Raw genomic sequence first — 24,627 nt, forward strand, 5'->3', positions numbered from 1 at the left:
CGCTTTAGCTTCCAGAATCCCAGGATTACAGCTACAATATCATTTTCATTAAAATAAGTTTTTTTATTTTAACATGTAGCAATCACAACCCTATTATTATTTAAATAGCAAAACAAATATTTTATTAAAATTTTCTTAATTAAATATTTTGACACCATAATAGTGACGGAGGTAACAGATTTGAGAAAACTCTTTGGTATCTTCAGAAAGTTTTGAGCATGTATAAGGGTCTCAAGAGTAAGCGATCTGGGCAGAAGGAAGAAGAGCAGAAGAGGAAGTAAAGAGGAGGATGGAGTCCTTTGACCTGTAACTGAGGGATTTAAGCTCGCTGCTATTATCATGATCCACATAATGGAGGCCGTTTTGCTCTGTTAGATGACAGCAAACACACATCATTAATTAGATAATTAATAATGTTACTTATATTATGTAATGCTGATATTATTAAATTACTGCGGCCACTAGATGGATCAGTGGATAAAAATGCTTGTCACCAAGCCTGATGACCCGTGTTCCAGCCCTGGACAATACATGATAGAAGGAGAAAAACATCTGAAAACTGTTCTCTGCCCTCTACATATTTACACACACACACACACACACACACACACACAGGCAATATTGTTATTGCTGGGCTTGCCCGCTGGTGGTCTAGAGAAGTGTTAATGTTATACATCTCTGAGAAGAAGACACCATGAGAAACTCACCGGCCTTGTTGGGAGAGGAGCCTGACACAGGCTGTGTGACCGCAGTACATGGCGTAGGCTAGGGGTGTGCTCTCGTTAATGTCCCTCAGGTTGCTCTCCATGCCCAGCTCCAGCAGTGCCTGGACACATTCTGCTTTTCCGGCAGCTGCAGCCCAGTGCAGGGGTGTCCTGGGGGAATAACACAGAAAAAAAAAAAAAACACAAAAGGTTCAGTCAGAACCTTACAGGCTGGCTAGCCGTGGTTGGCTGACTAACTAGAGTCAGGCTGAAGGAGGACAGTCCCATTGCTATCCATAGTATGAAATAGTGTGCGTGAATCCGGCGTAAGAGTCTAGGCTGTGTACAAGACGCTTCCCTCCACCTCTGTGCTTTCTGTCTGCTTTGCCATCTCTGCTCTTCCTGAGAATTTCCTAGAAGAGGAAGTCTGAGTGGTATGAAGGCTCTTTACATACAGTGCCAACTGCCTTTTAGGAACATTGACTCAATTTACTCTCTTACAGTGGAGACCTCACTCCTTCTTGAACACTGAGTATATCAACATCTTTAAAATCTTTGTCAACCTGGGGGCACAGAGCAGACTAAGAGGTGAGTGATCAGCCAGCCAGCTGGACACCCCACTCTCTAGGCCCTTGGTACTGGGGCAAAACCCCGGGCTCTTCCCCCACCCGCCTCAGCTTCCCTAGCCAGTCAGTAGTAAGGTAAGGCTGCTCCAAAGCCCCCTGTCCCCACCCATTGATTGGACCCTAAAGCTACAAGGCCCACTCTGCCTCCAAACCCACCCATCCCCCATGACCTCAGAGGAACTCTGAAGCACAGGCTGCAACTGCACAGAGCAGGACCAAGAGACGGAGACTGTGCAGAGCAAACCGGGAAAGCAGGCCAAGGGAGACTTCAGCAGCTCCATGAGACTCAGACAGTAACTGCACAGAGCAGAATAAGAGCATCTCCCTAAGACACAGACAGCAACTGAAAGGATTGGACCAAGAGGCACAGACACTGCCAGCACCAATTGGACGAAGAGGTGGGTAGGCACTAATTCAACAACCTACAACGCAACATGGTAATGCCAGCACCTAGTGGTCGTACAACAGGAAGACCTGATCATCCTAACCCAAAAGAAGCAGAGGAAAATGATCTTAAATAAAACTTTATGAAGATGATAAAGACTCTTGAAGAGGAAATGAAAAATTCCTTTAGAGAAATGGAGGAAAAGACAAAAAATTGAAAGAAATCAATAAATATCTTAAAGAAACTCAAGAAAACCAAGAAAAAAAACAAACAGGTGAAGCAAGCTGTTCAAACAGTTCAAGACTTGAAAACTAAAAAAGAGTCAATAAAGAAAACACAAATTGAGGGAATTCTAGAAATGGAAAATCTGGGTAAACAAACAGGAACTACTGATGCAAGCATAGCCAACAGAATACAAGAGATGGAAGACAGAATCTCAAATGTTGAAGATACTATAGAGGAAATAGATTCATCTGTCTAAGAAAATGTTAAATTCAACAAATTCTTAACACAAAACATCCAGGAAATCTGGGATACTATGAAAAGACCAAACCTAAAATAATAGGGATAGAAGGAGAAGAGCTCCAGCTCAAAAGCAGAGAAAATATAATCAACAAAATCATAGAAGAAAACCTTCCTAACCTAAAGAAGGATATGCCTATGGAGGTACAAGAAGCTTACAGAACACTAAATTGATTGAACAACAACAAAAAAGTCCCCTCACCATATAATAATCAAAGCACAAAACATACAGAATAAAGAAAGAATATTGAAGAGATGTAAAGGAAAAGGGCTAAGTAACATATAAAAGCAGACCTATAAGAATTGCACCCAACTTCTCAATAGAAACCATGAAAGTCAGAAGGTCCTGGAAAGATGTGCTGCAGACACTAAGAGAACATAGATGCAATCCCAGATTACTATATCCAGCAAAGCTTTTAATCACCATTGATGGAGAACAAGATATTCCATGACAAAACCAAATTTAAACAATTCCTATTCACAAACTCAGCCTTACAGAAGGCACTACAAGGAAAACTCCAACCCAAGGAAGCTAACTTCACCCCAAAAAACACAGGCAACAGATAACCTCATGCCAGCAAACCCCAAAGAAGGGAAACATACAAACACTACCACCAAATAATAACACGTGATGTGGGAAGTCCTTTTGTCTATATGTTGCTTTTATTGGTTAATGAATAAAGAAACTGCCTTGGCCTATTGATAGGGCAGAACTTAGGTAGGGAAAACTAAACTGAATGCTGGGAGAAAGAAGGACAGAGTCAGGGAGAAGCCATGTAGCCCTGCCAGAGCCAGACAGAATTTTAGCTGGTAAGCCACAACCACGTGGTGATACACAGATTAATAGAAATGGGTTAAATAAATATATAAGAGTTAGCCAATAAGAAGCTAGAGCTAACGGGCCAAGCAGTGGTTTAATTAACATAGTTTCTGTGTGATTATTTCAGAGCTAAGTATCTGGGAACTAACTAGCGGCCTCCTTACTACAAACAGGAATTAACAATCACTGGTCATCAATATCTCTTACTATTAATGGACTCAATTCATCTATAAAAAGACACATGCTAATAGAATGGATATGAAAGCAGGATACAACCTTCTACTTTATACAAGAAACACATCTCAACATTAAAGACAGACATACTTCAGTGTAAAGGGTTGGGAAAAGATTTCCCAGACAAATGGACCCAAGAAACAAGCAGATGGAGCTATCCTAATATCTAACAAAATAGACTTCAAATTAAAATCAGTCAGAAGAGATAGAGGACACTTCATACTTATCACAGGAAAAATCCATTAAGATGAAGTCTCAATCCTGAACATTTATGCCCTCATTACAAGAGCATTCACATATGTAAAAGAAACATTACTAAAGCTTAAATCACACACTAATAGTAGGAAACTTCAACACTCCACTCTCCCTAATGGACAGGTCAGTTAGACAGAAACTTAACAGAGAAATAAGAGAAATAACAGATGTCATGACTCAAATGGACTTAACAGACATCTATAGAACATTTGATCCATCACAAAAGAATATACCTTATTCTCAGTACCTCATGGAACCTTCCCTAAAATTAACCACATTCTCTGAAACAAAGCAAACTCAACAGATACAAAAGGTTTAAAGTTAGAATTCAACAAGAACACTAATTGCAGAAAGCCTACAAACTAATGGAAATTGAACAGTATTCAATTAAATCACCCCTGGGTCAAGGAAGAAATAAAGAAATTAAAGACTTCCTAGAATTCAACGAAAATGAAGGCACAATGTACCTAAACCTATGGGATACTATAAAAGCAGTGCTAAGAGGAAAGTTCATAGCACTAAGTGCCTACATAAAGAAAGTGGAGAAATTTCACACTAGTGACTTAACAGCACACCTGAAAGCTCTAGAACAAAATGAAGCAGACTCACCAAGGAGGAGCAGATGACAGGAAATAATTAAATTGAGGGCTGAAATCAACAAAATAGAAACAAAGTAAACAATACAAAGAATCAATGAAACAAAGAGCTAGTTCTTTGAGAAAATCAACAAGATAGTCAAACCCTTATCCAAACTAATCAAAAGGCAGAGAGAGAACATCCAAATAAAATCAGAAAGGAAAAGGGGACATAACAACAGAAATGGAGGAAATACGGAGAATCATTAGGTCATACTATAAAAACTTGTACTCCACAAAACTGGAAAATGTAAAAGAAATGGATAATTTTTTTGGATAGGTACCATATGCCAAAATTAATCAAGACCAGGTGAACACTTTAAGTAGACTTGTAACCTACAAAGAAATAGAAGCTGTCATCAAAAGTCCCAAACTGAAAAAAGTCCAGGACCCGACAGTTTCTGTGCACAATTCTACTAGACCTTCAAAGAAGAGCTAATACCAATGCTCCTCAAATTGTTCCACATAATAGAAACAGAAGGAACATTGCCAAACTCCTTCTATGAGGCTACAGTTACCCTGATTCTGAAAGCACATAAAGACTCAACCAAGAAAGAGAATTACAGATCATTCTCACTCATGAACATGAATGCAGCAATACTCAATAAAATACTGGCAAATCAAATCCAAGAACACACAAAAAAAATTATTCACCATGATCAAGTCGGCTTCATCCCAGAAATGCAGGGATGGTTCAACATACGAAAATCTATTAATGTAATCCACTGTATAAATAAACTGAAAGAAAAATACCATATGATTATCTCATTAGATGCTGCAAAAGAATTTGACAAAATCCAACACCCCTTCATGATAAAGGTCTTGGAGAGATCAGGGATACAAGGAACATATCTAATCATAATAAAAGCAATATACAGCAAGCCAGCAGCCAACATCAAGTTAAATGAAGAGAAAATCAAAGCGATTACACTAAAATCAGGAACAAGACAAGCCTTGTCCACTCTCTCCATATCTACTCAACATAGTTCTTGAAGTTCTGGTTATAACAATAAGACAACAAAAGGAGATCAAGGGGATACAAATTGGAAAGGAAGTTGAACTTTCATTATTTGCAGATGATATGATAGTATATATAAGTGACCCCAAGAATTCTACCAGGGAACTCCTACAGCTGATAAACACCTTCAGTAATGTGGCAGGATACAAGATCAGCTAAAAAATCAGTAGCCCTCCTATATACAAATAATAAAGAAGCTGGGAAAGAAATCAGAGAAACAACACCCTTCACAATAGACACAAAAAAAATATCTTGGGGTAACACTAACCAAAGAAGTGAAAGATCTGTATAGCAAGAACTTTAAGTCTTTGAAGAAAGAAACTGAAGAAGATATTAGAAATGGAAAGATCTCCCATGTCCTTGGATAAGTAGAGTTAATATAGCAAAAATGGAAATCCTACCAAAAGCAACCCACAGATTCAATGCAATTCCCATCAAAATCCCAACACAATTTTTCATAGACCTCGAAAGGACAATACTCAACTTTGTATGGTAAAACAAAAAACCCCAGGATAGTCAAAACTATCCTGTACAATGAGGAACTTCCAGAGGCATCACCGTCCCTGACATCAAACTCTATTATAGAGCTACAGTAATGAAAACAGTTTGGTACTAGCATAAAAACACAGAGGTTAACCAATGGAATCAAATTGAAGACCTGGATATTAATCCACACACCCATGAACACTTGATTTTTGACAAAGAAGCTAAAATTATACAATGGAAAAAAGAAAGCATCTTCAACAAATGGTGCTGGCATAACTGGATGTCAACAAGTAGAAGAATAAAAATAGATCCATATCTATCACCATGCACAAAACTCAAGTCCAAATGAATTAAAGACCTTAATATAAATCCAATCACACTGAACCTGACAGAAGAGAAAGTGGGAAGTAACCTTCAATGCATGGACACAGGAGACTACTTCCTAATATAACACCAGTAGCACAGACACTCAGAGCAACAATAAATAAATGAATGGGTCCTGCTGAAACTGAGAAGCTTCTGTAAAGCAAAGAACACAGTCAATAAGACAAAAAGGCAGTCTACTGAATGGCAAAAGATCTTCACCAGTCCTACATTAGACAGAGGGCAGATCTCCAAAATATATAAAGAACTCAAGAAATTAGACATCAAAATATCAAATAATTCAATTTAAAAATGGGGTACAGGTCTAAACAGAGAATTCTCAACAGAATAATTTCAAATGGCTGAAAGACACTTAAGGTAATGTTCAACATCTTTAGCCATCAGGGAAATTCAAATCAAAACAACTCTGAGATACCATCTTACACCTGTCAGAATGGCTAAGATCAAAAACACAAATGATAGCTTATGCTAGAGAAGATGTGGTGTAAGTGGAACACTCCTCCATTGCTGGTGGGAATGCAAACTTGTACAATCACTCTGGAAATCAGTACGGTGGTTTCTCAGAATTTGGGAATCAACCTAAAGCAAGACCCAGCAATACCACCCTTGGGCATATACCCTAAGGATGCTCAATCATACTACAAGGACATTTGTTCAACTCTGCTCATAGCAGCATTATTTGTAATACCAGAACCTGGAAATAACCTAGATGCCCCTCAACTGAAGAATGGATAAAGAAAATATGGTACATTTACACAATGGAGTACTTACTAATCAGCGGGGGAAATAAAGACATCTTAAAATGCATGTAAATGGATGGAACTATAAAAACCCATCCTGAGTGAGGTAACCCAGACCCAGAAAGATGAGCATGTACCCATTCATTGGTGAATACTAGCTGTAAAGCAAAGGATAAGGAGCCTATAGTCCATGACCCCAGGGAAACTAAGTATCAAGGAGAACTTTAAGAGAAACATACATAGATCCCCTTGGGAAGGGAAATGGACAAGATCTCCTGAGAAAATTGGGAGTGTGGGGGTGGAGTGAGGAGGGAAGGTGGGAAGGAAGAAGGGAGAAGGGAAGCGGGTGAGGAGAACTTGAGGGAACTTGATGGGGACACCCACTGAAACAGTTTACCTGAGCTAATGGAAGCCTTCAACTCTGGCCTGAGAGTGAGAAAACCATCATAGAATCAAACTAGGCCCTCTGAATGGAGATGACAGTTGTAAGGCTGGGGCAGACTGGGGCCACTGGCAGTCAGAGTAGGATTTATCCCTACTGCTTGTACTGGCTTTTGGAACCTATTCTTTTTGGAGGGATACCTTGCCCTTGGTCCTGCCTCAAAGCAATGTGCTAGGCTTTGTTGACTTCCCATGAGAAGGCTTACCCTCTCTGAGGAGAGGATGGGGGAGAGTGAGATGGGGGGTGAGGTGGGGGGGATATGGAGGGAGTGGGAGGAGGGGAGGTAAAGGCAAGCCTTTAATCCCAGAATTTGGGAGGCAGAGACAGGTGGATCTCTGTGAGTTTGAAGCCAGCCCAGTCTACAGACAGCCTGGTCTAGGACAGGCTCTAAAGCTATAGAGAAACTCTGTCTTGAAAAAAAGAAAGGAAGGAAGGAAGGAAGGAAGGAAGGAAGGAAGGAAGGAAGGAAGGAAGGAAAAATGGAAGGAAGGAAGGAAGGAAGGAAGGAAGGAAAAATGGAAGGAAGGAAGGAAGGAAGGAAGGAAGGAAGGAAGGAAGGAAGAAAGGAAGGAAGGAAGGAAGGAAGGTGGTTTGGCATGGTGGTCACAGCTGTAATCTTAATTAGGAAGCTGAGGAAACAGAATTACAAGTTTGGGTCATGTTAGGTTATATAGTCAGTTCATATCTCTAGGTATGTGTTTTTCTAAAAAATGGCACACGTTCATCAACATCATTTATTAATATGACTGCATACTCTTTTCCACTTTTTTTCTGTCCTCTATTTAAAGGCATGGCTGACTTTGTACTTAATCTTAGAGGAGAGGTGTGGCAGTGTAAAGATGATAAATAATGTCTGGCTGCTTAGAACTGGGGGCAGATCTGAAGCAAAGGCTACGTGTGTAATTGTACACATAAAGGGAGCTGGCCTCCCAACCCTAGACAGAGAATTCTCCCTCAGCTGTCAAGACAGATGGGACATAGGCTGATAAAGAGCAGAGGATGTTGCTCAGTAGTAAAGCATTACCTAGCAGGTTCCAGGCTCTGGATTTGAACCTCAATATCATGAAAAAGTTGAGGTTGATGAGAGCATAAGGAAGTACCAGGCTAAACAACATTAGGCACCAGAATTCGCTCTTTTGGTAGGGCTGTTGGGAGGTGGGGGCTGTCCTGTCTGAGTGATGTGTCTAGCCGGTCAGAGCCCTATAGCCCAAGATCACTATGCTCCCAAAAACATCCCAGAGAGAGTGGAAGCTCATCAGACCCGAAAGAATAAAGACAAGCATCAAGAGGACCATCTCCCACCTCTGTTATTACATATTTTGGTATTGTGAAACTTCTACAACCAGCCAAAAGAAATGGAGGTTAAATTTTTCACCTGTCTAAATAGATGACAAGAATGAGAAATTATAGGGTTGGTGTGATAACTCCATTGTAGTGTGCTTGCCTATTATAGTGAGGGCCTAAGTCCAATTCTATGTTTTCATGCTGAAAAACATCACTTATTACAGATAATAAAAATTACCAAAAATCTTGTTTGTGACAAAGCATTAATATTTGATGTAGTCAATATTCCACTCTTTTCCTTGGATGCACTTTACATGTGAGGAGGAAGGAGAGCCTTTCACTCAATGGGTTGCACCTACAGCATACACTGCAACTCCTAACCTATTAGAGTCTCAATCAAATGGTTACAGAGAGGAAGCTTTGGCGATATTGCTCTGTATTATATCATGGATAAAACAGTTCTGGCTAACAATGTACTGTGAGTTTGCACAGCTCTATGAGAAGTTTGAATTTGGACAGTTCATTTTGATACCCTTTCCCCAGGGGGTCTTTAAGTGTTCCAGTATGCATCAGAACTTTTTATCTAAAGCAGAAGTTTTAGGCTCTGCCTTAGGTAATGTACACATAGAGTTAACTTTGGAGTCGGGGTGGAGCAGGAGCATTGTATCTCCTCAGAGTATAGTCACTGTGAATAAATGCATCTCCCTTAGCTGGAGCTGTATGCTGTCCTGCGCTCATGTGTTTTTGATGTTGTAGACGTTTAATTGCTTGGAAATGTCTGTCAGATCAGAGGTGATGAGTAGCTGTGGACATTAGACAGAGGTGATGAGCAGCCGTGGACATTAGGCTTCTGGAAAATACTATGTAAAGGGACTAGACACTTGAATCTCCTATAGTTTTAGTCAACATTGGATAGGCCATATTTTGAATGATAAAATATCACACTATTAGGCTCTGTTCCCCATACACACCCTCCCAGGGGTGGGGTTAGGGAGGCAAAGTGGTGTTATTCCTATGAATGAGGTCTCCTTTGCAGAGAATGACTAAGCTTCCTGTCTCTCAATCAGGAAAGGAACCAGTCCTGGCGCAGCAAGGAAGGGCAGGAAGGCAGGCCTTCCCTGGGCCTTGTTCTAGAACCTGGACTCTGGCAGAAGGGCATGTGAGAGAGGGCCAAATACTACGCACAGAGTGTTTAAGTACATAGAGTGGTCCCCATACTTAGATTGTGTTCTCTGTCTGTTGACCCCCTCTCCACATTAAGACACCTTAGAGGGCAATGTATCATCAATACAGTGAACTGTCACACTGTATCTGAACGTGCAGTGACCTATCACACTGTATCTGAACGTGCAGTGACCTATCACACTGTGTGTCTGAATGTGCAGTGACCAATCACACTGTGTGTCTGAATGTGCAGTGACCAATCACACTGTGTGTCTGAATGTGCAGTGACCAATCACACTGTGTGTCTGAATGTACAGTGATCTATCACACTGTGTGTCTGAATGTGCAGTGACCAATCACACTGTGTGTCTGAATGTGCAGTGACCAATCACACTGTGTGTCTGAATGTGCAGTGACCAATCACACTGTGTGTCTGAATGTACAGTGATCTATCACACTGTGTGTCTGAATGTGCAGTGACCTATCCACTGTGTCTCTGAATGTGCAGTGACCTATCACACTGTGTCTCTGAATGTGCAGTGACCTATCACACTGTATGTGAATGTGCAGTGACCTAGCACACCATTTCTGAATGTGACAGGTAGGATTTGTTTCATTTTATATAAGAGAGCTCTCTCGACAATATTTTGCAAGATGAGGCTACAGCAGATTCTTCTCTCCATCTAGAGGAAAGTTGCCAATGAAGCCAGTTGTGGAGGCTTACCAAGATGCAACAATTCACTTTGAAGGTTTATGAAATAAATCCTGCCTTACGCTTGCTAAGACCAACTGGTTTTTAATTCCTCCGGCCCTCATGAGAGGGGCACAGAGAACAAGGCAACATGTTGACAACTTTTGGCTTACATACTGAGCGCCTGGTTGGCACATCTGTGACACATATGTCATGTTGTCTGAGCTACAGTGTTTGCCTACCTCAAGGCTGCAGGATGATCCTGTAAGCTGGCCTCAGACATGACAATAAGGAGTGGACGGTCAGGACCTGTGATTTAAAGCAACTGAACAGAATGGTGGTCCCTGGTGGGTAGGGGTTGATGGGTGGAAGACTGCAAGGCTATTTCAGCTGTCAGAAAGGGCTGAATTTGTGAAGCCAGTAAACATCTCTGGAGAATTGCCAGAAATAAGCAGGGAGGAGAATCCGATAAAAGGTCCTCCCTTTTATTTATGAAATAAGTAAAATTGTTTATTGAAATGAATTATGACCTCATAGATGGATGAAATGTGGGACATTTAAAACACGGAGGCTGTTTCTGCATTATTTGTGATTTGGCATTACTCTTAGGTGAGTCCCGTAATATTTAAAATATTGTAGATATGTTACGTGACTCAGCTTTTCCCCCTACATTTATTTCTTGTGTGTGGATGTGTCCGTGCATGCTTGCATACTATGGCACTTGCATGGAGACCAGAGGATAGCTTCATGGGAGTCAGTTCCCTCCCTCCATTATATATATCAAATAGAACTCAGTTCATCTGACTTGTGACAAGTGCCTTTATCTCCTGAGCCATCCCATTGGCCACTAAAAAAAGGGGGGGGGGGGAGTGTGTTTTTGAGGCAGTCTCATTCCATAACACATTCTGTAGCCCGCGTTGGCCTCTAACTTGTGAACCTCCTACTTCAGTCTCCTGGGGGCTATGGTTCCAGGGAGCACCACCTTGCCTGCTTTCTGACATAGGCTAAGAACAGGCAGACTAGTTCTCCAAGCCCCTTCCCCAACCCTCACGCCTCTTATGGCAATCTTATTTCTCTTCTCTTACCACAAAGCCTTTCTTTTGGAAACTTTTTCACTAGGAAAGAAGAAGAAAGAGGAGAGAAGGGCAAGTCGCAGAGATGCCTTTAAGCGTCTGATGATTTTAAACAGCTCAGTTATTAACAGAAACTCAGAATTTCACAGAAAAGACAGGGCTACGTGTTCAACATGAGAATGTAAGATGGAGGAACAGGAAAGGCTTACCCAGTGGTTTGGGGTAGGGAGACTCCTAGAAACTCACTTCCCTTCTCATCGGACCTAGTCTTCTGCATTGGTTTTCCTCTCTGGGTTTGTTTTCTTCCCTGAAGCTCAGGAAAATGGGTTTTCTTTGTTAAAATGTGGTAATTCTGCAAAATAGGGAGCTGCTTCTAGCAGCTTTTGGAAGCAGGCAAACTTCCTTCCATCCCTTAATGCTACCATGTGTTCCTTTCTCTGCCTGGATCTTTTACTTCCCGACCCATGTTATTAACATGCCCGTTCTCAGGATCAACACCTGCTCTTAGGAAAAAGTAGCCTTCAGTTTTAATTAAAATTATCAGGTTAAACATCTCCAAATCCTGAGACCTATGTAGAAGATAAGACATCCCCCACCCCCGACATACACACACGCTAAAAGAATTTCCGGTATCAGTGGAGGTTTTCTTATGGGATTTCTAAGATTATCATACGCTCAGGTCTTACTTTGACAGAAAACGGAGAATACATACTCAAAAAGTTTGCAATTCTTACACTTATTTTCAATAGTGTTGCTTACTGTTGTATTTTTTCTTGCATTTCCCCCACACTCAGTGCCTAAAATCAACAAAGGTTAGTAAGCATGTGTAGGTGATGAGTGCCCCATTTACAAGATGCAGGTGATCCTTCACTGGGTTATTAAAAACCCCTGAGATTTGTCATCTTCCCTTTCTGAACACAGCTTCCATTTCCAGCCAATTTAACATCAATAGTTGGAAAAAGTTTTTCATTAGTAAAGTCCATGGTTTTTAAGAAGGAAATACAAACTCCTTTAAAAACCAGGGCCCACGTCAGCTCAACAGAAAGCCTCCTGAGATAATCAACAAAAAGTGGAAAATCTGACAACTCTGTAGTCATGATTTCTGTTCATAACAATGATTTTTTCCTCCTCTTACTAAAATAGATCAAGACTTGTTACAAACACATGTATTACCAGTAATAAGGATATAGTCAGAAAGGATAGCGCCCTCAGTGTCTTTATTTTAAGATTAACATTAGGGGAAGATGACTGGTAGTTCCCAATACTTTCTGAGTTGCCATGGATACCTGTCATCCGCATCCAGAGCCTGCAGGTTACACTCAGGGACTTTTGCCAGATCGTTAATAAGGTCGCTGAAACCTGAAGCTGCTGCGATATGGACACAGGTCTTTCCGCTCCCATCATCATAGTTGATAATGGACGGGCCCTTATGGTGACTCAGAATGATGGAGCACAGGATTCTATTTCCACTCTGAAAACAAAAAGAGTCAGAGAAATCCCATCATGAACAATCCTGCCCATGTTCCTACCTACGCATGATGAGGGAGGGCATGCTTTAAAAGACAGAGGATGGATAAGCAGAAAAAAAAAACAGAACAAGGAAGGGAAAAACAGAGTGGCCATTTCCTTAGATGATGAGGACTGGGGGACCCGTCTTCCCAGTTTACAGCCAGCTTGTCGAGGACTCGTAGACCTGCCCAGCCCGTTGACTTTCCGGCATGACTACGGGAAAAAAGTTCATATTCTAGAGCTACATAAATCATCCCCCCACAAAAAAAAAATTACAAAAAGAAAAAAAAAACACTCACAATGTATTAAGTTTGCAGTTTTGTGATGGGCGAAGCAGCCTCAGAAGGGTAAAAAAAATTAATAAAGGAGTGAGCGTCATGATCATGTGGTTTGATCTGTGGAGAATTTTGTTATGAGCCTGCCCCCTCTCTCCTGGCTTCTCAGAAGCTGAGATAACAGCTTGGCTTGGCTTTAGTGAGATGCAGCTTAAGCGTGGCCACTCCGCTTAGACTTTCAGTCTAAGAAATCTAATCCCAGACAATGGCTATCTATAATTTGTATTCCATTCCTTCAACAAATTTCCACTTATCTCAATTCTCTGCCGGGAGTTTTGTTTCCAGTTGGGGTTAATGTCCTCCACACCTAGTGAACTGATGGTAGACTTGGTGGCAAACGGCAACCGACGTCAGAGCTAGCCTGACAGATGTGTTGCCTAGACAACAAATTGCTCCCTAGATCTGCTCATTTGATGTCTTCATTTCATTGGACAAGGTGGCCGTGAGGGCACTTGTCACTTAAATTCACTATTAACACGATGAGGAGGAGGAGGGCTGAACCATGACACAAGGTTGCAGACAAAAGCCCTGTTCCTCAGTCTGGCACAGTGAGTTTTAGGCAATCCTTGTGTTGGAGATTCCTAGCATGCCTCCAGATCCTCCCAGGTTCCCAGGATCCATCCTGCAAAGGGGACACACTGAGCTTTTCCTTCCCACAGACTGGCCAGAGCAGAGGACAGCAACAGAGGCTGGACAGGAGATGGGCTCCTGATGCAGGAGTTTAGGGGTTAGAATTGTGTGTGTGCAGGCTCACCATTGCCTCACCAAACTTCATGTATAAAACAAACTGAGAATTTCAAGGTGCTGAGCACAGAACGTTCTATCTCGGGTGTCTCAGGCAGTGGGTTTCCTCCTGGACCTTGGTCTCACGACTGGAAAGTGGACCCTTTTCTTCCTCTCCCCCCCACCACATCCCTTTCCTCTTTTCGTCTAACCTTTGTTCCACATGACTTGGATGTGACTTGATCACCTATTTGTGTGCTGTGCCTGTCTGTCATAAGAAGCCTGCCACACCAAACACGTAGATAAGGGGCTTTCACAGTTTTTTTTTTCTAGAGTCATTCATATATTACTCGATGCAATCCGAAGGGGTCTGGAATACAGTTGAAAACAGTCGAGAGATACTTTTCTTGGAAAGTACCCGCTCTTGGGGAAGGAAAACAGAGAAGAGTGCCAGCTCGGTGGGTTTGTTTTGTTTACAATTTCCTGGAAGAGAAAAGGCCTTCGGGTTGCCAAGGTGATTCAAAGGGCAAAACACCTCTGTTCAGTTTCCCCTCTTTGTAGAAGAGGGAGCATTAAGGACAAATGGAAAAAACAAAAGGACACACCTCACACCTCTGCTCCTTCTCCTCGCCCGACTCTTGGAACAAGTGACTGGCAGTAGCTGCAGCCCAGGGCACCTGTGTCTGCCTCTTCTGAAACCTGACTGACTTGTCCCATGTGTCGTGGAGGCTGGAGTGCTGTGGGCCAGCCCTCTGAACAAGGACGGGCAAGGTGTCTCCCCTCACTTTACCCTCTTCTCCCAACCTGCCTTTTGTTGTTGTGGATTTCCCAGATAAGTCCTTTGTCTGCTCCTGGGTCTCCTGTGTAACACTATCATCTGTACTTCCCTTTCCTGTGTGAGTTTTCCTCAGAAATAATGGTGACAACTGTGCATGGAGAGACTGCTTGTTGCTTAGCACCTTCCTAAACTGCTCCTGCCCGTAACCCCAGGAGATAGGCTGAGAGGTCAGAGAACAGAGGCCGGAGGGATGGAGGAATTCACTCTGGGTCAGAGTTAAGAATGAGCTGGGCCAGGATTGTCGCTGTAGAGTTTGTAGGCTTGAACCTTTGAGGAAAAGGACCCTGCATGTTCGCACTGAGGAAGCTGAGGTGAAAACCACTGTTCAGAGCTGTCACATAAGTAGTCATGGTCAGCCTTGCCTCTGCAAGGAAGGTGGCCACGCTGTACCCTCCTGAGAATCTGAGGCACCCCAGAGACACTGATTTATAAGCCAACAGTGGGGACCATAATCTCTTGGTGACACCCTGCATTCCCTGCTAGCACTCTGGATGGTGCCAGTCAAAGGGAGGCTTAGACGATGGGGGGCTAAGGAGGTCACAGGGGCCAAGAAGAAGTAGGAGAGCAGAAGTAGGAATGCCCAGATGGGGCCAAAGGAGGAAGAGAGAATGGGCCCACATCCAGTGGGAATGCTAGTACACCAGGGGAGTAGCAAGATCACACACAGCCTGTTGCTGAGCTCTTGGCTTCGCAGTTGAAGGCTCGATCGGTGTCACAGATTGTTTGGCTGTGTTTATCTGCTTTGTTTTGTGGGTAATCACCATCACGTTGCCTTCACGTCCTCTAAGAATTTCTGTGTGCTAGTTGTTTTCTCTTTATCCCTCATGAGCAGAGAGCACTGGAGAGGAGCTTGACTCAGTAGAAGGCTTGCCAAAGAGGAAGCTGAACTGTTTCGGAAGGATAAGAACAAGGGAACTTGGAGGAGGTGTGTCACTTGGAGCAGGCTTTGAGGTTTCAAAAGCCCAAGCCATAGTCTTTTTGCGTGCTCTCCCCACCCCCCTCTTTCTGCCTCTCTCTTCCCAACTGTGGATTAGGATGTAAGCTTTTGGCTGCTGCTCCAGCACCATGTCTGCCTGCCGGCTGTCATGCACCCCTCCCTCCATGATGATCATGGACTAACTCTGAAACTGTAAGCAAGCCTCCAATTAAATGCTGCTTTCTTTTATAAGAATTGCCTTGGCCATGTTGCTTCCTCACAGCCATAAAACGGTAACTAAGACAGTGTCCTTTCAAAGAGGTTCATCGGGAGGCTGTGGGATCATTTGGTTATAAACATACAGCTGGGGAACTATAGTGCTTAATCTTCATTAGCAGTTTGACTGGACTAGAATCATCAAATCGTCTTGGAAAGACATCTCTGGGTGCGTCTGCGAAGATGCTCTCACAGAAGTCTAAGAAGACTGTAGGCTTGCCCGGGACGTGAGCAGCACCACACCATGGGTGGAGTCCCAGAGTGTATATTTTTAAAGGGGAAAGGGAGCTGAGTACCAGCGTTCATTTCTGCTTCCTGACTGCACGTGCCATGTGACGAGCTGCCTCCAACGCCTGCCACCATGCTTCCTTCCACCATGTACTGCATCCCCTCAAACGCCAAGCCAGAAGTGACATTGCCTTCATTACAGCAACTAGGATAATTAGTAGTGCAAAAGAAGTTGCACGGTACCTTCCTTTGACTGGAAAGGGTTGTTCTCGCTACCTTGAATGAGAGGATGTAAACATAATTCATCATGTGCTTGCGCGTGTACAAACCAGTGGCTTCCGAGCTAGCATCTGTGTTTCAGTCACGTCTCCCTGAAGGCCTGAGGGCTTTTATGATGTGCTGCAGCCGGACGAAGTAGATTGGAATGGAGATAGCCAGTCTGCAGAGTAAACGGTGGAGAATGGGCTCCGGGCTAACTAGAGAGAGGAAAGGATGCACGCAATCCCTCTGAACTGTTAGAAACGGAGCTATTCTCAGCTAGTCTTTCGAGGGCCAGAGTCCTAACTATTGCAACAAAACAGTAGAGTGGAGAAAAAGTAGGAGGACTGGGAAGGAAGAGCTGGAATGACTTTTCGCATCTCATGTGGTTGTCTAAGTAAAATATTTGAAAAGACAGATGAAACTCAAGGCCCTGGAATTAAGATTACAATTGTAACAAGTTTTCAGAATATAAGACACATATTTTACAATATACAAAACTATTTTCCTACATATTGGCCACGAACAAACAGAATTTGGAATCGAGAAACTATTGTTTTGGGTGCGGTTTGTCTCTGATAAAACTCATTCTGAAACTTAATTTCCAGAATAATGTCGCTTGTGTTTATATGTGTGAGAGAGGGGGAGGGAGAGATAGAGACAGACAGACAGACAGACAGACAGATGAATGGATAGATAAAGGATAGTTTATGCCTGTATGTGTGTACTGGTGCACGCCCATATGTGTGCATATGTGGGGGCCGGAGGTGGCTGTTGAGTGCCTTTCCCTGCCACTCTCTACCCTGTTTGCTGGGACAGGGCCTGTCCTTGAACATGGAGCTCACCGATCGAGGAAGACTCCTTGGTTGACGGGTGAGCCCCAGGTGTCCTCCTGGCTCCGCCTCCCCAGCACTGGGATTACAGGTTACAATCATTCCAGGATGATCATCGTGCCCGGTTTTTTATGTGGGCGTCAGGCACCTGATTCCAATCAGGTCCTCAAGTTCACGCAGCAATCATTTCACTCCCCGAGCCATCTCTCCAGCCCTCCACCTCCAAGGTAATAGTATCGATCAGTGGGCCATGTAAGAGGTAATCAGGGGGTTATCACTCTGTGCTGGCCTGGAGAGGGAGATGAGGCAGAGATAGATACCTGACAAGCTAGTGTCATCACAAGGAGGTGAGAGCATGGCCTTGTGGGTCTGGAATGACACTAAGATTATCACAGACAGCAAGTGACATGCTTCTGTTAGCCCAGCTATAGCCAAACAGTGGTGTCTTCTAGACAGATAGGAGAATAGGAAAGAGGGCATGGCTATTGTAGTCTATCTCTAGCTAATAAAGGACCTATAAAATAGAAGCAGAAGTTGAAGTTAGTTTCTGGGCCCAATGTTTCAAATCTTTATTGCTTTGGTTGTTTGGGTCAAATACAAAGGCTTAATTATTTCCAAGTATCGTAGCCTTATATGTGATCTCATTGTACACTCCAAGAGAAAGGCAGGAAGTTGAACAAAGGAATAAATGCCAATGGGAAGCAGACTCATTCATGTGGAGACACTATGACGAGCGTGCAGCGCTGGACCTGTGCAACAAGAAGCAACTGCAGCGGACCAGTGAGGCCATGATTTCCCGGTACTCCTGCATTGCAAAGGGCAGGGGACACAGCCTGGAACTTCGACTACCAACACTAACCACGTGGAAGGGAGAGGGACCACAGGTCCTCAGAGCCAGGATTCCTTACATGTCGATGCAGTTACCAACTGTCATGGGGTGATTGAAGACAGCTGTGGACCCTTTGCTCAGAAAAGCAGATGCAAGAGCCCAGCACCTGCACATAGATATCAGCCAGCACCGTAGGGTAAAAACGGGAACCTTTCTGCTATTCACTTTATTTCCAGGGCCAGAGCCAGATATACAGCAGATGTTCCGGAAGGTTTATTCAGTCGTGATGGAGCAAATACAGGAGGCATTTCATCCATGTGTATGACGGTGTGAAAATGCAAAATTGAAGATAGGGGTAGATAAGATATTGGCAACCATTAACTGCAGGTCCTCTCTAGCAACAGTTCTTAGTCCTGGCAGTGCATTTTAATTTTCTAGGAGAAGGAAGGAGGCTCAAAAGTCTCCATGCCCGGGCTCCACCTTAGAACAACTGGAGGAGAACTCTGAGAGTGGGACCTAAGCCTCCACAATACTTAAAAGGTCTGTAGATGAGTCTTGGGAGCATGGCAGGATATCACTTACAGCATGGTTGCCTAGACTCTAAATTTTAGAGCGTAGAATACTCAATTCATCAACCCAGTCTCTACGAAGGTCAGAGACTTTAACAAAGAGACTTGTCTCTTCCAATTCCGTCACATCCTCTAGCTGCCATAGGCACGATTCCACTCATACCCTCCCTCTCCCGATATATTTGGAGCTAAGTTACACAGATGTGTGGGACTCTCCTTAGGTCAAATCCAGGGCTGCCATGGAAATTCAGTGTGTTGTAGCTCTGGTTTAGCCAAACTGCCACCTACAGGATAAGGACAGAGACTCAGAAGGTCTGGGTGCCTGGAGCTCAGGAATCTGCCATTTGGGGCAAGGCTTGCTGGGGGTTCATTCTATTACATGGGCTAATTTAGGGACTCGACTGTGGCTGGGATGGAGGAAGAGGGAGCAGGTGATGCAGGTCCATCAGAATTACTGGGAGGGGGAGGGCGTTCAGAGGACACGAGCATAGAAGGAGGAGTTAGAGTGCCAGGGTATTGAGGGGGAATCTGTAAAAATGCTTAATTCAGATACCACTTCTACCTGAGCTGAGAAGCAGCACGCTCAGGGCATTGCTCTGGTGCTGAACCAGATTCTTTGGGATCATTGCTACTGTGGCCCCTAACTGGCCAGAGTCAATTTTCTAAGTGCCCTCAACAGAGCCCGCAGGGAGGGGGCGGGGCATGTGATCAGATAACGAAAGTGGGTGGGAGGATGCCACAGCAGGTGGAGAAGACAAAAACAAGTCTGGTTCACTTTGTCATCTTGCCCAGGACTGGGCCCGATGCCCTGCAACCGAAGCCAGGTTTAGAGACACAAAAACAGCGCAGTTTCCAAATCGCTTGTTTCCCCCTGATCGTAGGCACACCTGTGAGTCCCGAAAGTCCCAGGTGCTACCTCTGCCCCAGGAAAACCCTGAGTGAAACCAGGGTTGGGCAGCAGAGATGACTGTCACAATGAGGCTGGCAACCATTCGGCAAGGCCCTCCTGGCTGGCCAACGGCAGCGAGGAGTGGGGATCTGGGCATCAGTATGGAAAGCCAGCATGCTGGAGGCAGCATACCCCTGCTCTCGTCGAGCGTGGGAATAGGTAACTCCACTAATTTGTTAGAAAGCCCGACCCTTGGCGAAAGGATAGACGACAGAGACGTCAGGTGTTGCCAGTCTTCCCTCTCAGTCTATTTGACTTTCTTTGGACCCTAGAATTCACAGGCCCGTTCTGCTACCTATGGCTCAACTCATGTGACCGTGATGCAGGGGTGTGAGCCATTGTTTCACTGTTGGGTACAAAAGCCGGGGTCATCTGCAGTGACGTGGCTGTGGAGGGATGGAGGAAAGTCAGTGAGCTCGGTCCCTAGGGATTCTGTAAGTCAACAAGAAGCATTGATTGTAAAGAGAGAGCATTAAGGGTGTGTGTCTGTATGTCAAAGTGGCAGGCTTGCTCTTGCCTTTCTGGATATGGGAGACGGCCCTCCTTGCTCTATTATATACATTTCAAGTAAATATCAGGTCCGGCATGTGTGGTAGTTCTCACTTTCGCTGGGTGACCTGCTCAGGTCGGCTTTACCTCATTTAAACTCGAGACACGCTCACACCCTTTCTCACCTGGGCTGCCCAGTGGAGGGCTGTTTTAAAGTCCTTGTCCACGAGAGTGGGATCCGCCCCCTTCTTCAACAGCACTTGGGTGTGTTGAGGCCGGTTATGGAAAGCTGCCCAGTGGAGCGGTGTCATTCCCTGTAGCATAATGATCAGAAGGGACAGAAATGAACACAGGCTCCCCGAGAGGATGCAAGTTCACATTCTTCCCCTGGCTAGCCATCACCCATGCACCAACTGCTGCTGCTTGGTAGTTCCTTCATTCATTAAGCCACTTGTTCAAGTGGTAGTGGATGATTAACTTTTTGCTAAATTAATAGGTGTTGAGATTACAAAAGTGAGTTTGAGAGGCCAAATCCCTGCCCTCGGGAGAGTTGGGCTGCAGTAAAATACAGGAAGACAGACACTGAATGCACATGGAGGAGCCAGGGCTTCCTGGCTGGCAGTGTGTGCACGGAGCATAGCTAAGGGAGCCGGGCCTGCTCTATACAGTCTTCTGTGAGAAGGACTGAAGGAAGAATGCCAGCACCAAGTCACATCGCTGAGGGTATGCTCAGCTCAAGGACAGCATTCGAGACAGCGGTCACGCAAGAACACAAACCACCACCAAGTCCTGAACATTATGGGACTGCTGAGGTCCCAGTGCCTAGAAGAGAAACTGTATGCATAGCTGTCAGATGAATGGATGGATGGATGGATGGATAAGGGGAGAGGAGAAATGAAATTGCAGACAGGCTGAACCTGGGAATACTGATCCTATGTAAATCACTTAGATTTTTTTCCCACATGAGTGGAAACATGGTGGAGGGTGTCAAGCAGGTGTTGGAATGATCTGATTCACACTGCCGAGAGGAAATCCTTTCTTAGCAGCTGGAAGGATCGAACTAGATTGGTCCGCTGACGAATCTCAGCTCTCTGAGAACTAACGGTAAGTTAAGGAATGCCTTAATGGCAAGTGATTTCACGTTGGTCAATGGTAGCCCCAAAGAAACAGTAGTATTTGAGAGTATGCCATGAAAGATGGCCTCGCCTTGATCACTCCTCTGGTCGGCATGGAAACATCCAGGATGAACTGAGATTAGTCTATCCACAGAGACCGCAAAGGACTGGAGCAGCTGATAGCTTGTCTCTTGGTTATTCCTGCCTGCCCTGCTGCAGAGGACGAGCGGGGAAGAGGAGACAGGCCTTGACCTCGCTACCCGCAGGATTTTTATTGATCCAGGATGTCATCTGAGTTCTTACAGCTACCATCTTGCTCCATTCTCCAAACCACCTTCCGGCGTAAGGGCTGTGGTGACGTCTCTCCCGGGTCCCAAGCTACTTCCTCTTCTCCCAGGACACACAGTCAGACCACATCCTAAGCTGTCTACACCAGGTTCTGCCATGCAGCTGAGTTCTAACCACTGGAGAATGGACGGAAGGGACGGAAACTCCCTCAAGGCCTGGCCTAGGAAGCATACCTTCCTCCATGCCTGTTTCTCTCCCCACCTCCACTGAATGAGGAGGACAGGGCCGTAGAAGGTGATAGGCACACAGAACTGCAAAGCCCAAATCCCTAACTGATGAGGGAGAACAAATCCACCGCATCAATCACCATCGGACCATGATATGAACAAAGGTCCCTCTTCTTGTGCCAGGAGGTTGAGATTTTGAGTTACCACAGCAGCTAACCAACCCTGATCTATGTCATTGTCCTTTGATTTCCTAGAAGAAGAAACAGCCCTAACGAAGTGTTGGAGTCAGAGTGAGAAGAGAGCTGAGGCCAGGGTTTGAGGTCTGTGGGGCACTGGTCCAGGATGCTAAAACCCCTCAACCAGTTTCGTAGTTTGAATCTGTAATTTACAGCGTGCTTGCGGGGTTTCAAGTTCCCAGTGTCCTCTAATGCTGAGCCTCTAGGGCTGTTCATGGGGATAGTTAACAAATTGGTTCCATATGGAAAAGAAGGCTTGAATAAAAGGATATGGAAGAGAATGCTAAAGCGAGTGGAGTGGAGTGGGTTTGTCCACTTGCTCCAGTTGCTGCGTTTTCTCGTCATTCCATGAGTTTCTATGAATCTTTTGCATTTCCAGTTAGGCCACTGGGATCAGAAATCCAAACACAAGGGAACAAGATTCCTTTTCTTTTATTTCACATTGATTACTCCTTGTTGTGAGATCATGTTTCGGTCATGGGTTTCATGATGGCTGCACTCTCGTCTGCCTGTCTCAATGCCAAGCGCTCTGAACAGTGAGCCCATTGTAGGTGCTAAGAGAAACTACTTATTAAGCAAGGGAGTGAATTCCCACTGTTTCTGGGCGCCTTTCTTGGCTTTGTAAAATTTGGCTTTGCCTTTTATCCATTTAAATTTGTGTGTGTGTGTGTGTGTGTGTGTGTGTGTGTGTGTGTGTGTGTGTGGTATTTGCGTATATATGTTCATGCATGTGCTCCTGTGTACATGTGGATGAAGATGTATGTGAATGTGAGTATATGTATATGTAGAAGCCAGAAGTTGACGTTCAGGGCTCTTCTCTACCTACTTTTTAAAACAACTGGAGCTCCCTGAATGGGCTAGGCACACTGGTAGGTGAGGGCCGGGAACCACCTGTCCCCACTTCCCCAGTGGTAGAATACACATTGTACCTGGCTGTTTATGTGGGTTCTGGGCATCCAAACTTAGGTCCTCATGACTGAGCAGAAGGATTTGGTTGACTGAATCCACACTTCAGAATTTCGGGAGAGTGCTCTGAAAGACCTCATCGCTAGTACTGCTATCAACCAAGGAGATGGCTCAGCTTGCAACATGCTTGGCTTGAAAGCACGAGGACCTGAGTTTGGATCCCCAGCAGCTGTGTTAAAAGGCCAGGCCTAGCAGCATGCATCTGTAACCCCAGTGCTGGAGAAATGGAAGCAAGAGGATCCCAGGGGTTCCCTGACCAGTCAGTCTAGCTGAATTGGTGAGCCCCAGGTTCAGAAAATGAAGGATGGGCACCAAATGAGAAAGACATCCAACATCCTCTAGCCTACACATGTGCACGTGCACGCTCGCACACACAAAAGGAAACATGCAATAGATGGCAATGATTATGTAAATAAAGTATGTAAGATTCATTGAGAAAATGTGGTTCTAAGTTAAACTGTGGTTATGCAAGGTTAATTATTCTGTCCTACACAAGAAGGTTTAAGAACATCTATTTATTTATTTATTTATTTATTTATTTATTTATTTATTTATTTATTTATTTATTGTGTGTGGTAGGGGAAATGTGGAGGTCACATGTAGCCTGGGTTCTCTCTTTCCTGGATAGATGTCTGGTTGCTGGGCTTACTGACAACCATGTCCTCCTGCTTAGCTTTCTGCAAGCCCAAATGTTTCCTCTGGGCACCTGTTTGGCACCAATAAGTCTGTCTGTGTTATCTCAATGAATTTTACAGTGATCCCAGGGGCAGGAGTTTTAGAATCACTTTTGTAGTGAGGAAGCCGAAGCAGACAGGTTAAGCAATTTGTCTAAGGCCAGTGATTGAGTACTTGGTAAGGCTGGAATTCAAATTCACATTTCTGTAATTCTGGGAAAAAAAAAAAAAAAAAAAAAAAAAAAAACGATCTTCACCATGTTGGTAAACTTCTATATCTGAAAAGAAGCTCAGGTGCTAGGGAATTCTGTTTTCATGTGTGTCGTCTTAGCTGATTCAAGTCTGATGTAGGTGTGTCTTCTATCTATCTGATGATTTCATTAGCTAATAAAGAAACTGCCTTGCCTTTTTGATAGGGCAAGATTCAGGTGGGTGGAGTAGACAGAACAGGATGCTGGGAGTGAGTCAGATGCCTCGGGCAATTGCCATGCCTCTCCTCAGTGAGACAGATGCGATGGAGCCAGCCACCAGGTCAGACATGCTGAATCTTTCCCGGTAAGACACCACTCGTGGTGTTAAACAGATATTAGATATGGGTTAGTCAAGATGTGAGAATTAGATAATAAGAGGCTGAAACTAATGGGCCAGGCAGTGTTTAAATGAACACAGTTTGTGTGTTGTTATTTCAGGTGTAAAGCTAGCTGTGCCGGAGCTGGGCAGGACAAAAAGCAGGCCTCCCCCACCCCTCACCCCACACCCCCCACCCGCTAAGCAATGGTGGTTGTCTCTAGGGTTCCGGTTGCTTCTCTATAGTATTAACTCGGCCATTTGTCTCTAGATTCTTCCTAAAAGGAGGATAACTAGCAGCACTTCAGAAATGACTGCTTCTTTGTTGCTGTTTTCCTG

At 44.2% G+C, this 24,627-nt stretch overlaps 1 protein-coding gene across 1 annotated transcript in view; it reads right to left on the reverse strand.

Annotated features, from left to right (window-relative positions):
* Positions 1 to 24,627, reverse strand: part of Ankrd55 (ankyrin repeat domain 55) — a 67,141-nt gene that overhangs the window by 14,164 nt on the left and 28,350 nt on the right. Inside the window, exons 5-7 of the mRNA XM_038323873.1 lie at positions 20,401 to 20,529; positions 12,750 to 12,934; positions 708 to 875 (exon numbers count right to left, since the gene is read on the reverse strand). Coding sequence (XP_038179801.1) covers positions 708 to 875; positions 12,750 to 12,934; positions 20,401 to 20,529 — 482 coding nt within the window. The remainder of the gene's footprint in view (positions 1 to 707; positions 876 to 12,749; positions 12,935 to 20,400; positions 20,530 to 24,627) is intronic.

Source organism: Arvicola amphibius, chromosome 3 (assembly GCF_903992535.2).
Source record: "Arvicola amphibius chromosome 3, mArvAmp1.2, whole genome shotgun sequence".
NCBI classification, from domain to species: Eukaryota; Metazoa; Chordata; class Mammalia; order Rodentia; family Cricetidae; genus Arvicola; species Arvicola amphibius.